At 35.2% G+C, this 15,095-nt stretch overlaps 1 protein-coding gene and 1 long non-coding RNA gene across 8 annotated transcripts in view; both read right to left on the reverse strand.

The window, feature by feature from the left end:
• Positions 1 to 15,095, reverse strand: part of LOC133524266 (kazrin) — a 204,157-nt gene that overhangs the window by 40,631 nt on the left and 148,431 nt on the right. For all 7 annotated transcript variants that reach the window (XM_061860165.1, XM_061860166.1, XM_061860167.1 and 4 more), the window contains one exon: positions 821 to 1,035. In XM_061860165.1, coding sequence (XP_061716149.1) covers positions 821 to 856 — 36 coding nt within the window. In that variant the 5' untranslated portion in view covers positions 857 to 1,035. The remainder of the gene's footprint in view (positions 1 to 820; positions 1,036 to 15,095) is intronic.
• On the reverse strand, positions 5,125 to 6,371 carry LOC133524258 (uncharacterized). The gene is made up of 2 exons (XR_009800359.1): positions 5,866 to 6,371; positions 5,125 to 5,318 (listed from the first exon to the last, which is right to left on the reverse strand). It is a non-coding gene; the product is annotated as an uncharacterized LOC133524258 (long non-coding RNA).

The following is a 15,095-nucleotide window of genomic DNA, read 5'->3' on the forward strand; positions in this document are numbered from 1 at the left end:
GAAAACGGATGTATAGAGTGAGCACTCCATGCTTACGGCCCGATTCTAAGAATGATTAAGACACGTTTAAGATCTTGGAAAGATCTTTAAAATATCGATAACTTAACGACATGTCAAAATTGACGTTTATTTCGATTCCGCTGTGATCCCAATAAGATCTATCTACGATATGTATAACGTCAACGTGGCATTGGTTGCCCAAATCGAGCTGCTTCCGTCAATTATACGACATACAAACGATATCTAAATGAGAACTTATCTAAACCAGAACAAATTGTTACCGTATCTCATTCTTAGAATCGGACCGTTAGTTATTTATCTATGACTCGTCTATACATATACCCACTGCCGTGATAATAACTGTAATTTTTGGCTTCAACGTTCAACATGAGGTCAGAAACATCGTAATCAATCCTGTAATCTGAAAGCTGCATGTAAACGCTGCTTATGATCAATGTTACACAATGATTCGTTTAGTATTAGTAAATAGTAGGTCTGTAGATATAAATATGTAATTGGCAGTATTAGACCTCAAGCTCCCAGTGCGCGTGTAACACGGAATTGCCGGTAACAGCCGAACAGATCCTATTCCGGGAACTGTTGACGCTGATATTGCGAATTGCGAAACAGATAAAAACACGTGTTGGATATTTTTCACGGTTGGCTGCGTAAGTTTTCTGCAAGTTTTACTGCTAAATGGTAATTATTAATCTATCAGCCCGTCATAGCGCGCACTAACATATAGCCTTCCTCTTCATCGCCTCCTGCTCTCTGCTGTTCAATGGATCGAATGTACACCTATGACAATAGTGTAAGTAACCTGGGCGTCGCCTAGTATCCGGCGCACTAGCGCCATCAGGCCGCCGTGGCACGCGTTGTCATGCTATCCCCCTCCGCCCCGCCGCCTCATGTTCTCTGCCTCGCCACCACTCACTGCCAACACTGAACTATTCCACTTCGCTCCACGTTTTTTCGCTAGTTGTTGCTCTGACAGCTCGATGATAGTTTGAAATTCGTTCGTTCTTGATTTATTATCTGAAACAAAAAAAGATTTATTAACCATAGGTAGACTAGGGTTTAATATTTCACGTATTTAAGATTCTGCATTTGTTTATACCAGTTTTGAAGACTTATCACACAGTTTGTAGGCAGACAATTGACTTTTGTACACTGTGTGATTGAGCTACACGTAGTTTTATCTAAAAGGATTTGGTCCATACGTTTTAATTACATCAAAATCCCTTACACTAAAATTACATTCGTTTTCATATATAAAAGCTTAGATTTTTTGCAAGCCAGCGGGACATTCATGCATTAATAGCTTTTTTACGACTTCATTTTCGTGATATTCAGAGATTTATTTAAAGCCTTCTGGGAAACAATGCCGACCTCGTATTTATTGTCAATAAAAGGGCAATTCAGAATGGCCACACAATAGCCACGCTACAAAGCGAGCTAGATGCGGTGTTTTGCTCCCACCAACTGTCCGGTAATTCACAGGCAGAATCCTTTTTTGATGCAAATGAACACTTTACGTTTTAAAATGTGTTTTATTTACATTGCTGGTTAATTTGTTTTTGGATCGTAATGTGGGATATAAAAAGTACCCAAGTCAGTATTGTAATTGGCGTTATTGCCATTTAATAGTACATTACGATACAAGTGCGAAAAATAGGAAATTCAAAACGAGTGGCGATAAATTAAAACACGACCGAAGGGAGTGTTTTAAATCGACACGAGTTGCGAATTACCTATTCGCACATGTATCGTACAACGTTTTACAGTACATATGGCCCTTTAAATGTTCGACACAGTAACGTAATATGCTAATTTACGCACTAGTGCGAAAAAATAGCACCATATGTACTGTAAAATATATTTCAATATTCCTTACAATTTTATGGGATTCATAAGTTTTTATGTCAGAAGAAAATCTTTTATTAAACTTATTTTAGGTTACTATTTTACTACACCGATGTGCAGAAAGTATGGTACACCGTGAGCTGAGCTAATTGAGAATGAGAATGCGAAAGTATTGATTGCCACAAAAAACCTTACGAACTAAGTACAATAATAACCTTAAATACTAAATACAAATGAATTAGAAAGATAGGTAATTCATTACATTTAATACCTGATGATTGGGCAATGGGCTCCAATCTCAGCATATGCCAAGCAGAGGGCCTAGCACTGGTTTTCAGACTGGACCCTTGAGATCGGTCGGTCGCAGGTTAACAAATTACTGTGCTTTGCTAGGCTCTACAAATATAAAATCAAAACAAAAGTAAAAGTAAAATATATATAAGTGAAAAAGTGAAAAAATTGTGTGCTCATGTATGTGCGTGTGTGTGTGTGTGTGTGTGTGTGTGTGCATGTGTATGTCCATGTCTGTGTGGGTGTGGTATTTAGTCAAGAGGAATTCCTAGTTGCGATTTTCCCATACAAACGCTCTCGACTGATTCCTCCCTGGATTTTCAACCTAGAGCAGTGATTTTTTCAAATAAGATCAATATCATCAATATCTGTGCCGCTATGTTTTGCTTTTTTGGATTATTTTATTTTTAAGAAAGATACAGCGCCTCGAAAATCGCAAAAACGGCTCAATTGAATTGGCTGTAAAAAAAGGCACAGTATACAAATATAACAAAAAATATCCAAAAAATCAAAACATAGCGGCATAGATTATTTCTTCCTCTTGCAGTTTCCAAAATTTCATAAAGATTGATTGCGTTTTGGAGGAGGAAACAGTCGAGAGCGAAACCTCGATTTTTGAGTTTTTTGCGTGTGAATTTTAGTCCGAGCTGCAGTTGTCCTTATCGCACGAATTAGAGGCGGAGACAATTTCTAAATATACGTACACAGAAGGAATAGTGATGGGCATAACATGTTAATGGTTAAAATGAGAAAAAATACACCAACAACCAACACGACGACAACAACGTATATGATTCTAATTGAGAAATGACAACTTTACAGGAGAGCAAAACAGAAGTAGAATCCTTATACTTTTTTTCGTTTTATAGATAATAACCTGAAATTTGGCACACTTGATTATTATTTTATTTTATTGCTTATTTTATTTTCATATAACTCAATTTAATTGTAGTTTTTGAGAAAATGCAGATAGTCCACTGGATTAAGTTATAACTATTTGCTCACCGTTGTGTATACTGTTCTATTTACCACTTAGAATATTATACTTGGTTACAATTTTCTTTAAAAACTACGTAAGCAGGTCTATCTGGTACTTAGAACATTATACTTGGTTACAATTTTCTATAAAATCTACGTATGTAGGTCTATCTGGGACTTAGAATATTATACTTCGTAAAGAAAGTGTCCGACTCACTATAAAAGGTTCTATGTGTGAATTAGGTTATCAAATTTAAGTCATTTATTCTGATTATTTTTCTAAATTATATAACATAGTTTTGACGCGCCGTTTTTTATTTAATTTTTGGTTACATAATTATTGTTTATAAATCTGCATAATTATAATTTTGACACATTTTGCAGATAGAATCATATTCGACATTCGTTTTATAGCTTAATAATTATGAAGAAAGTACTAAATGAAAGTAAAAGTATATTGGATGTGATATTTATTCAATAAAATGTAATAAAAAAGTAAACTTGTTACTAAAACCTTTCATATCAGTCTTAATCACGGAATTAGTCAGGAAAATAGGAGCACCTTTTAACATTGTTCATACTTACTTACCTTAATTTTTACTATCACATTGATCAATCTTCTTTTACATCACATAAGTTATCAGTCTTTCTGACAAAATTACGTATTCAAACAAGTCTTTTCGCATGCATAACATTAAAATAAACAATGTCTCACAATATAAAAAAAAAAAAAAAAAAAAAAACAAAGATAATATTCTTCACCTTGGAAAATAAGTGAAATAATAAGAGACATGTTCTCAGCATAAATATAATTATTTTATTTTTTATAAAAACACAAATAATATAAATAACAATCTAATAGTCAAAAGTTAACCAAAGCTCTGACTTAGGAACTTCAATAATTAATATTTGTACTATCACATCCTTTATCCTAGAATTGAATTGTAAGTCTTTCTGAAAATATTATAATATATGTACTCATACAAATCTTTTTCAAAACATAAAAAATGCCTCACAGCTGAAAAAAAAAAACAAAAATATGAATTTGCTAATCCGCAAAAAGATAACGTGTGCTATTCAATCAGTGCTAACCCGTTATACTTACTTGCGTATTATGCCCGACAACTGAATAGGGGTTCAGTTGTCGGGCGTCAGCATCTCTCATCTCCAGCATCTCCTGAGGATGCCTCGTAGAGAGGCGAAACACTTTTGGTGGTGCGTTGTTATATTTATTTGCGTATTTATTTTTGCAGTGGGAGGGTGTAAACATTAATTGCATCTAAAAATACGCAAGTTATACTAACGAGTTAGAACTGACACTAGCACGTTATCTTTTTGCGGATTAACAAAGTAATATTTTTTATTTTAATTAGTATGGATTTCCGCAAAGTAACACCTGATTCTATTAATTATTTAAAAACCTAAAAAACAAAATGTGTATAATTTTACAAAACAAAAAGACATAATATTCTTCTTAGAAAATAATGTTAACATCTTATATTTCGAACGTTGTCTATCCAACTTTTTCCATTTTTGCTTCTTTTTTCCAGGGTTAGGATTACTTTAACACCCTTGTGTGACCTTTTTTTGTGCACTTGGGTTGATTCATCACTCGACTCAATCTCATTTAAAGAATCCATAGATGATGAATCCAAACGGAGTCGCTTGGGTTTGCGATGGCCTAACGTTTTTGTCTTTTCTTTTAATTATTTTTTTTTGTTTAATATTTGCTTTCTAATATAATAATTTTCAGTGTCACTTGAGTCGGAAATGATTGGCGTCTTATTAAAATTAACACAACTTTCGGGCATGCTCATAGGTTTTATAATCATAGAATTCATAAGACTGTTAAGATCAGAAAAATTATGGGGCAACGGACTGTTACTATATGTTAGTGCATTCGTTGACTGGGGCGAGTATGTGATTTCACCGAATAAAACGGATGATGATGGTGCTAATACAGCATTCGATATGTTCTCTGCTCTCCAACTCGTTAATACTTTTAAACATACTTTCACCTGCACTATAATCAGAGTCATTAACAAAACATGGTATGGAGATTTGATTCTCAAATTGACTTGATATGCTTGTATTAGTGGAATGCGTATCTTTTGGCTCCTCAAACGCAGTTGGCAGTGCTCTTTATAATTCCTCGCATGATGCTTCGTCCATCCTTAGTGGTGACACTGAAAGTCAAATACCATGCATATTAAAAGCAACATAAGCTTTAACATTATGTGCATATATTTATACGTAAAGCTCTATTCGTGGTGCAAAGTAAACAATGATCAAAATAAGGATTAGCTATACAACAAAACTGCCCGTATAAAACCTTAATCTGCGATAGTTATTATATTACACATAGCATAGCATTATAACATAATATTACGCTTACGCTTTAATGTTTCAATTAGAACTTGCAATGACAGATATAAATAGCAATAGTCATACTATTATGAGTGTGTACAAAAATGAATTCTAAAAGGTAAATAGTTCTAAGTGACTGATTAAATGGCGTAAACAATTCTAAGTCGCACATAGATTTACGTGCTTTGTTAACTACAGCTATTATAGTAACGTATATAGTTCTCAGTGGCAGATAGTCCTGTGTACGTAGTTCTCTTAAATAATACTTTACACGTATGTAGGTATATGTGTCACATAGAACACTTTATACATTTTTAGGCATATAAACGCAAAAATATAAAAAAAACCTAAATAAATATTACATACCTCCATTTATTGTGGTCGATTTATTTAGTTCTGTTTTGATGCAATCCGTACCCGATCTTTTTGCTGCTGATTTTAATGATTCCAACCGTCTCGCACGTTTCTCCTTCATGATTAACAAACTTATATTTGATTAACAAACTTATCGATCGAATGAATTCAACAAAATTCTTAACAGAAACTCAAAATTAAGAAAAAAGTAACGTAACAACATGTTAATATTCTCTAAAAAACGATCAAATCTTTCACAACCCATGACTAGCCGGTCGGCCGCGAACTGAGTGCGATGTGGTAAATAGCGCTCCGTGCGCGCGAGTGACTAAGATGGCATTCATCGTGTACGATTCGATGTGGCACTTGGAATGGTGTTCGTGTTAGTATACAAATTTTTGACTCAGATGGCACTGTATGCGTCATTTAAAAATCTATACTAAGTGACATTTTAAGAAAATTTTTATACCAGGCGATAGGTTTCGGCTTCTAGATTATTATCCTGCAGCTTACGTAGTTCGAACCTTTTAGCACTTTGCACCTTGTACGTTGTTGTCGTCGAACAGTCGATCGCCGTAATATAACCAAAATACCACGTAGTTCTAAGAAAAGGGTGTCATGTGTTTTCACACTCTTTAATGTAACAACTATTATGTACCATAGTTTCGTAATAAATATTTATATTCTATTATATTCCAATATGTACCCGTAATGGCCTGTCACTTCAAACCGTTTTTTTGTATTTTTTTACATTGCAGGTCATGTAGTGCTTATGTTTAGTTATGTTTACTATTAAAGGCCTGTAAACAAAGCTAAGTAGGATAATAGGTCCAATCTGCTTATTTTGATTAAAACATCATAAATACCCATTAACAATTTGATTGTCTTGCATTGCTCACACTTGTGCGTCACAAGTAAACCACTAGATAGCAAATTTACATTACGGCTAGCCGATATCAAAATAAGGGCCATTTTGAAATGCGGCGGTTCAACGATTAAGGTATGTTGGGATAATACCGGATGTGGGTGAAGAACGTAGCAAATTCATTTCTCCCTAATTTGGCTTTATTTTTTAATGTTGGCAACATTGTGTAAGACGCCATTTCATTGCCTCGACTGCCAGTGTCCCAGCGCCACTCAGGGATATCGGGTTTGTGCTATGCGCAGTTGCGCAATCACATAGAGCAAGGTAAATTTCGTGTATCCGATCTTCGCCCTGTAATTTATTTTGTGTAATGTGATGAAAATGTGTTTGTTTTTGTAATTGTGTTAATGTATAATTTCGTTTTAGATGTTTATTTATAAAACAATCCAATCAAAAACAGACCTAGGATTGCTGTAGACCAATATCCGATTTTGACCCTTCCAGGTAAAGATCGGAAAGAAACAATACGATCTTTACACATTTAAAAAACAGCAGTGTATGTCAAATTTTAAATTTTCTTCAATTTACCTACTTAATTATCACATTTATTGTTTTCTTGATCACACTTTCGTACCGTTATTATTATCCAGTACCAACGCGACGGTAAATCAAAAGGAAAAGATTTAGGTAGTCTATTTTGTATGTATGTGTATGTACACCTACTTACTGACAATGTAATTTTTTTAATTTCCGCTGCCCAAAGGTTGCCTGGAGATTGCGTTTTAGCGATTAGACCGCATGTTGTTTTCCTGTGCTTATGTTTCTGTTTTCTTTTGTATTGTTTTTTTTATTGAGGTGTGTAATAAAGAGTATTTGTATTGTATAGGGATGATGAATTTTATAACAAAATCTAGTAAAATACCTATTTTGCTACCTAGCAAATAAGCAATTTTTCGCAATAAAATGAATATTGAAATACTACATATATGGAAATGATTAAAAATACAGGACCTAAAAGTTTCAAATTTTTTTTTTTTCAACTTTCAAAAAGGAATTAAGTAATAGTAACATACGATCCGGGGGGCAACACTTACAAATGTAGTTAACATTAGTAAAGATGGCGGCGACTTCTATTAATGGGATCCGATAACATACTTTTGCGTAAAGCTGAAGCTGCCGATTATGCAAACTACATCACCAGATATCACTATAAGATTGACAAAATTTAAAGGCATGAATACAACATTAAGAAGGTTGCATATACCTCGTATGTCAAGAGCAAGACTTATCTTCATTCATAATGTTGTTACCTAGCAACTGTTGTTTACTGTCAAAAATTTTTTTTACAGATATGATTGATATGAACTTATTATTCCTCTAACGATCGACGACGAAATTACCAGGAATTATCTATACCTGTCCTTACTTTACCTCCGGAATATCTTGAATTCACGTCCAGTTGGATATTAAGGTCAAAGAAGAAACGCCCAGTTGAGAACTAGGCAAGGTAGTTATGAGCACATGAAAGAGTTCTAGGTCAGACTGAGACACAAGTCACAGAAGACGAAGCTAATGCAGCTTTGTACACAAAGATGAACATAGGTAAAAAAAGAACAATTCCAAACAAAATCAGAAGCAGCAATCAGTACTTACAACACCTAGTCTATTACTATCTTGTATACCAAATTGAAAGCAATAAACATATTCTTGCATTACTATAAAGTATGTTTTTTTTATTCCATTCTTTTTAAAACTTTTCTACATAACATTAGGTCTACTTGGGTGGCTTACAATTTAGTATTTTGTTTAATATCTTGTAAACAGAAAAACTATGAAAGTTACAAGAAATCAAACAAAAAACTAACATGTATACCGCCGAAGTAGACCTAATATTATGTAGTACGAAAGTACCTACACATACGGATGCATATGTAGATGTTAACGCACACATATATACTTAGTTTCGGATACAAAATAGAGATAGCACTTCGAAATTAGTTTCCTTAAAATGCTTCAAGAGGGCTCTCTTTTCCTATATATTTTATTCTATTACTTTACTCTTTGCATACGATCCTTACATTTTATCCAAAAAAAAGATTGTATATCAACTATATATATAATTGCAATATTTTACCGTTAACACATTGTTTACTTATCAAATTGGCGTATGATATAAGTATCAAAGTTTGAGAGCCACAATTTTACCAAATTTTTGTATCAGGGTTAAGATCGGATACAAAAATACGAAAAAAAAGAACATTCTTTTTTTTATACTACGTCGGTGGCAAACAAGCATACGGCCTGCCTGATGGTAAGCAGTATCCGTAGCCTATGTACGCCTGCAACTCCAGAAGAGTTACATGCGCGTTGCCGACCCTAACCCCCTCCCACCCTCGTTGAGCTCTGGCAACCTTACTCACCGGCAGGAACACAACACTATGACATTCGATGACAACTTTTAAATTTGTATTGTTGGCTGCAATTTATATACGTAGGAGAAGGCTAAACACCGGACCTATTCTTTGTGATACCTTATTCTCTTTCCATTTAAACCAATCACCATCACCATTATTCACCATCCGATGTTACCCCTTGATGGCAAAACACTCGTTACCCTAAAAAAAGTATGTTTCATCTTTACACGTGTACAAAACTAAAACCTTTATATATTGAAGATTACCAAAATTCAGGCTGAATCTACGGTTATTATTTAACGATTTGCTCCGTACTTCAAGAATCTGACACGATCTAGAAAAAAAAAATCGCGAGTTCTCTCAATTGGTCCCAAAATTGTCCGGCATTATCGCAACCCAACATACCTTACCCAGATTGTCATTGCGATACGTTCTTCAATAAGACGGCACAAGTTTAGCCCCATCGTACTACTACTACTATTTAGATTGTAGGTTAACCATACCTACTTACAAAATTTCACAGCACACCATGATCACACCCAACTTATTGTCACGGATAGGTACGACGACCGAAGCAAGGACATCATTCTTTTTTGTAGTCTATCTGAATTAATTAATAGATACAGTATAATATAATAAATAAATAATCAATATAAATAAATATTATAGGATATTATTACTCAAATTGAAAAGTACCACAGTAAGCTCAATAAGGCTTGTGTTGAGGGTACTTAGACAACGATATATATATTAAATATATAAATATTTATAAATACTTAAATACACAGAAAACACCCATGACTCGGGAACAAATATCCATGCTAATCACACGAATATATGCCCTTACCAGGATTTGAACCCGGGACCATCAGCTTCGTAGGCAGGGTCACTACCCACAAGGCCAAACTGGTCGTAAAAATAATAATTAAAAACAATATTATGTGATAACATCAAAAACTACTTATGTCGGGCAGCGCAGGATGAATTCCGGCCGGCGAGCCGGCAATGTCAACGGAACGGCGCGCAATGAGCGGGCGCTCGCGTCTCGCATCTGTGTGCGCGCACTCACACTTAGATAGCTCCCGCTCCCGCCCACCGCAGCGCGACAGAAACATAGCTTCAAAAATTCGAGATTTGAAAAGTTGCTCAGCTAGGAATTGCTCTTAAGCGTGCGAATGTATGTAAGTACCAAATTTCGTGTCTTCAGGAGGGAGAAAAAAATTTGCTCTGCATATCAAGTAAATACATTTTGACTAACCGCCTGTATTTTAATAGTCCCATCGGTTCCCGTATGGGTGGCGGCATGTCATTCCAGATCTTTACAGCAGCAAAAGCTCCCTCTAAAGAATGCCGTCTTGTGCGTAGGTTTCGCAAGTTTCGTGCTTCTCCTTAGCGATTTGCTGCGTGTACCTATCATTGACCCATTTTAGTTTTTCAAACAGGTAGCAAGGTCTTTGAAACTCCAATACTTTCCGAACCGCGCAGGCTAGGTGCAGTTTCCTCCTGTTGTCCATATTGAGCTGCTTTCTTTTGTTTAAGAAGTTTCGTTTAATTTCTGCAATCTACTCTTCGTTTCCTTCCCTGCTATGTGCTATGTTAAAACAACCCTGTTGCGGTACACAAACTTCCTTTTTCACGACTGAAAAATACTTTCGGGCAGTCTTTAGCATAATCGACCCTGTTACGCAAACCCCGAGACGAATCTCGTTTTTTTTAATTAAATTAACCGTTATCCTGACGAATATAGTCCGAGCAAACAGTTTTAGGCGGTAATTTGCGAAGAGCTCCGCTCGCCCGGCTCCAGTTATTGGCCACAAAATTGATTAAAATTCCAGCTGCGTAAGGGAGTCATCCACTTTTTTATTATATTGCGCTCACGTTGAGACTGCTCCAGTAAATTTCTATTTTTATTGCGATCTAGTTGCGAGATAACGTTTTACTATGAAAACTCTGTTATTGAAAATAAAAATATAGTTAACAACCTACAATTATATTAGTATTGAGTGTATTGACGGATAACTAACTTCATAAATATTTCACCAACTTTACAATGTTACCCGCTAACCTTTAAACTTTGTACTTCTTACTATTAGTTTGTTCATTTTAATATGTATTTTTCTACAATAAATATTTTATTATTACTTTTACCTAAGCCGTACAATTAGGCGTACATTTCTGGGTTAATAACTAGTAATCGGTATATCTTTATTACTGTCTCAAAATTATACAGCAAATTGTTAATTTTGGATGGCAACTATTATTTATTACCTTGATGAAGAGAGAAATATTAAATCGAATCATGTTTACTGCTTTTTAGTACAGTCGGTAACACATTTTAATTTAAATCAATAAACCAACTTGTATTTATATCCGTCCGTCCGTTTTCCCTAAAGGCCGACACGTGACGAGTGCAGGGCATCAAAGTAATTGCTCTTTCATTAAAATCCTCCGCACATCTCTAAGATTTGCATAAAAAGGCTCCAAGGGTCGAAATTCTTATCGCTTACCAAGCCGGTACCAGTATAAATGAGATCTCTGATAACGCATAGATGTCACTTGGCTTCGAGGTCAACACATACTAGGCTATAAGGCAGAGAGCTCGGTTTTCTATGGGGATAGCAGCCAAGCGCTCTAAGTACGCCTCTCGCTTTGATTACAACTAAGCCAATTTATAAATGTCCCCAACTTCCCCAAGTATCGATTGAAAGCAAAGTTCATATTTGACTTACAGATTTAGGCCCGCAGCACATGAATACTGAAGTGTTCATTAAAGCAAAAATTCGGTTAAAGGGCGTTAAAAAAAAATCGATAAACTTTATTTTAAATTGTCATCACTTGTTACGTAAGTAGGTGACGACCAGTGTTGGCTAACGTTAATTAGAATTAACCATTATCCATTACAAATTAAACCGTAAACTGTAGCCGTCCGTTACGATTTACGGTTCAATTTGTAATGGTTAATAGTCAATTCTAATTAAGGTTCAGCCAACACTGGTCACGATACAATTCAATAGGCAATTCCTATTTCTTGCAGAGTCAGAGTTGTCATTAAAGTGAACCCTACTTCACTTTAATGACAACTCTGCTGCTGGCTATTAAAAAATAAAGAAAAGTGCGATTATCTCGAAAACCACGATACTTCTACGAGACCTATAAGTCAAGTTTCTAAGGTGCCCCGTCGGTGGTCAAAGGTTGTCCATTAATTACCGCATACCCGTATTAAAACTTTGTTTAGTGAGTATTTACTGTAAATTGTTCCAGTAATAAATAAAATTACAGGAATACACTTGTGAATCGATCAATTTCTAACTATGAAAATATTATCCAAAGCATTTCTTTGTTTTTATTATCTTCATATTTCACTAAACACGCTGGCGTCTACTTTTAGTCTACGAGTAACAGGCAACTTAGTTGTTCTAAAAATTCAATGTTATAATTAAAACGCACTAAATATGTCCATAAATTTTATCATCGCGTCATCTTTTATAGTTTATTTCCAAATTTGTTTATTTATAACATGCATACGGCATGTTGCTAAGCTCTCATAATGAATTTCATATTATTGAAACTAAGTACACATGCTTAACGAGTAAAACAATGCACAAGAAGCTTCGCCCCAATTTATCCACGACCAATATGCAGCACTTGTGTTGGTTGGATAGTGTTGAGGAGAATTATGAACCCGGGGCTGTCGCATGTCTACACTCGGAGCGAACAAGGCCTTAGTAAAGCTAGTTTTACATGTGTCGCGATTGCGATTGGCGCAGAACATTAGCGTTTGGTATCAGAGCCTGATAAAAAGCATAACAATAAAATTTCATCACGGAAAGTAACCAGTAGGTAAATACCTATTACACATTAACGAAGCTAAATTATGGTTGGAAGTTATTAGATGTCGAAAAAATATATTGTCTATTCATCAGGTACTGTGATTTGCGACGATCAATCGAAAACCATAAAACTTAGCGCGTTGTAAATATGTCTAAATTTACAGCATATCATGCGACTATCCGCACGAGAAAGACAAAATCAGAGCGAATTGATAATATGCAAGATGTGCTAGCCGTACTAAATAGTTAAGGGGATGCGGCACTGCGTGGACCCTTTCTGCCACTCGGTTATGGGAAGAACTAATCACACGAATATGCGAACATAGTACATTTTTTTGTATATGTAATGCAGCATTTTCAGAGTAGGTATATCTGCATGTTAACAATGTTGAAATCGCAAGCGTTTGTCGTGAGCGATTCCGTGCAAGGAAACCATAGCCAACGTATGTACCGCTCGCCTCGTTATTACAGCGTTTGAATACTTTATGCTTTAATTAAAACGTAGTTGGCGGGTTTTATATCTCGTCTCATACGCGCCGTAATATTTAAATTAGGAAGTTTTCCTCCAATTACTACAGTATTCTGGTGAAGTCTGAATTGAGGTTATAGTCGTACCTAAGTTTATTTGCAGTTTATGAATGTTTAAAACTTACTAAAAATATAATTTGTATACCAATAAACGTCGGGTGTTACGAGTTAATATATTTTACAATAAGTAAATATGGGTGCTTATTCAGATTTTAAAATCAGTTCTATTGATATGATACGATCGATGTGCTTATTGAAGCGCGAGTTGTGTCATAAAGCTCTATTTTCCTAGGTGCCATCATATAGCGGCTGTCTCCATACAGAATGATACGGCTAAATACTACTCATCCATATTTAGCCGTATTATTCTGTATTGAGACGGCCGCTATATGAAGGTACCGCTATCCTAGGAAACCAGAGCTTAACTGTCATAAGTCATAACTCATAAGGCATATCACATTTTTTGGTAACAATATAAATCGACCTCCAGTACGGGTACCACTAGTTTTGATAATATGCTAGTACAGTCAGCGTCAAATACTTCGTAGCAGTCAAAGTGGCCAAATAGTTCGGTACACCATACTAAATATATGGTGTACCGAACTATTTGGCTACTTTGACTGCTACGAAGTATTTGACGCTGACTGTACCAGCGGGATGTATAGAAAGTAAGTTACATAGACGTTAGAGAATATGTCAATGTCAAAACTAGTGGTAGCCGTATAGGGCTATTAAATTCATATTAAATAAAAATGGTAAAAGTATTGGACAGGATTACAGTAGAGATATGCTAACTTAAATAGTTGTATTGATTCAACCACGAAAAGTTTATCGAATAACATAGATGTATTTATTGCTCGAGATTACTAGCCAGGTTCACTAGACGTGGAAAAAACAATTTATACCAAGTAGGTACACGTTTTATTTTTACTACAAGTTATAAATGCGAAAGCAAGCTTAAGTTTAGTATACCGGTAAATAAGAATGAGTAACAACTAAATTCTCATAAGCTCAAAAACTATAACTAGCGTATATATATTTATTTAAAATCAGAAAATCCAGTCTAGAAAGTAACGTAAACACGCTAAGGCTCTTATTTACCAGCTCCTCGAGCAGAAATACAGAAGATTTGCTTTATTTTCTTGCCGCTTATGAAGCAAAATGCTTAATTGAATTGTGTCGGTGTTTCTGACTGCAGACAGGTCGAGCGAGGCTGCCTGGAGTTTTACGTTCCTCGGTTGCGTTTCAACGGAATGCACGTTGAATAAAATATTACCAGCTCTTCTTTTCAAACGACGTAGTGGTAGCTTTCGCAAATGTTATATTAATAGAGTAGAACATTATAACGTATATATTTAGAATCTCACTAATAAAACCTGTTTGATAAAGCTTATATAGAAAACTGTATAGGTAGACAAGTTAATGCTAAATTACAAGCAATAAGAAAAACGAAGTCACTAAAAACCTGTATCTAAAAAATTGCATCAAAATGGGTACTTACAACGTGTTTAAAAGCATGACGGTTTGGCCTTGACCCTGCCTATGATGCCGATGGTCCCGGGTTGGAATTCCGATAAGGGCATTTATTTGTGTGATAGTGTTGTT

The sequence above is a fragment of the Cydia pomonella genome, chromosome 13, assembly GCF_033807575.1.
Source record: "Cydia pomonella isolate Wapato2018A chromosome 13, ilCydPomo1, whole genome shotgun sequence".
Classification (NCBI taxonomy): Eukaryota; Metazoa; Arthropoda; class Insecta; order Lepidoptera; family Tortricidae; genus Cydia; species Cydia pomonella.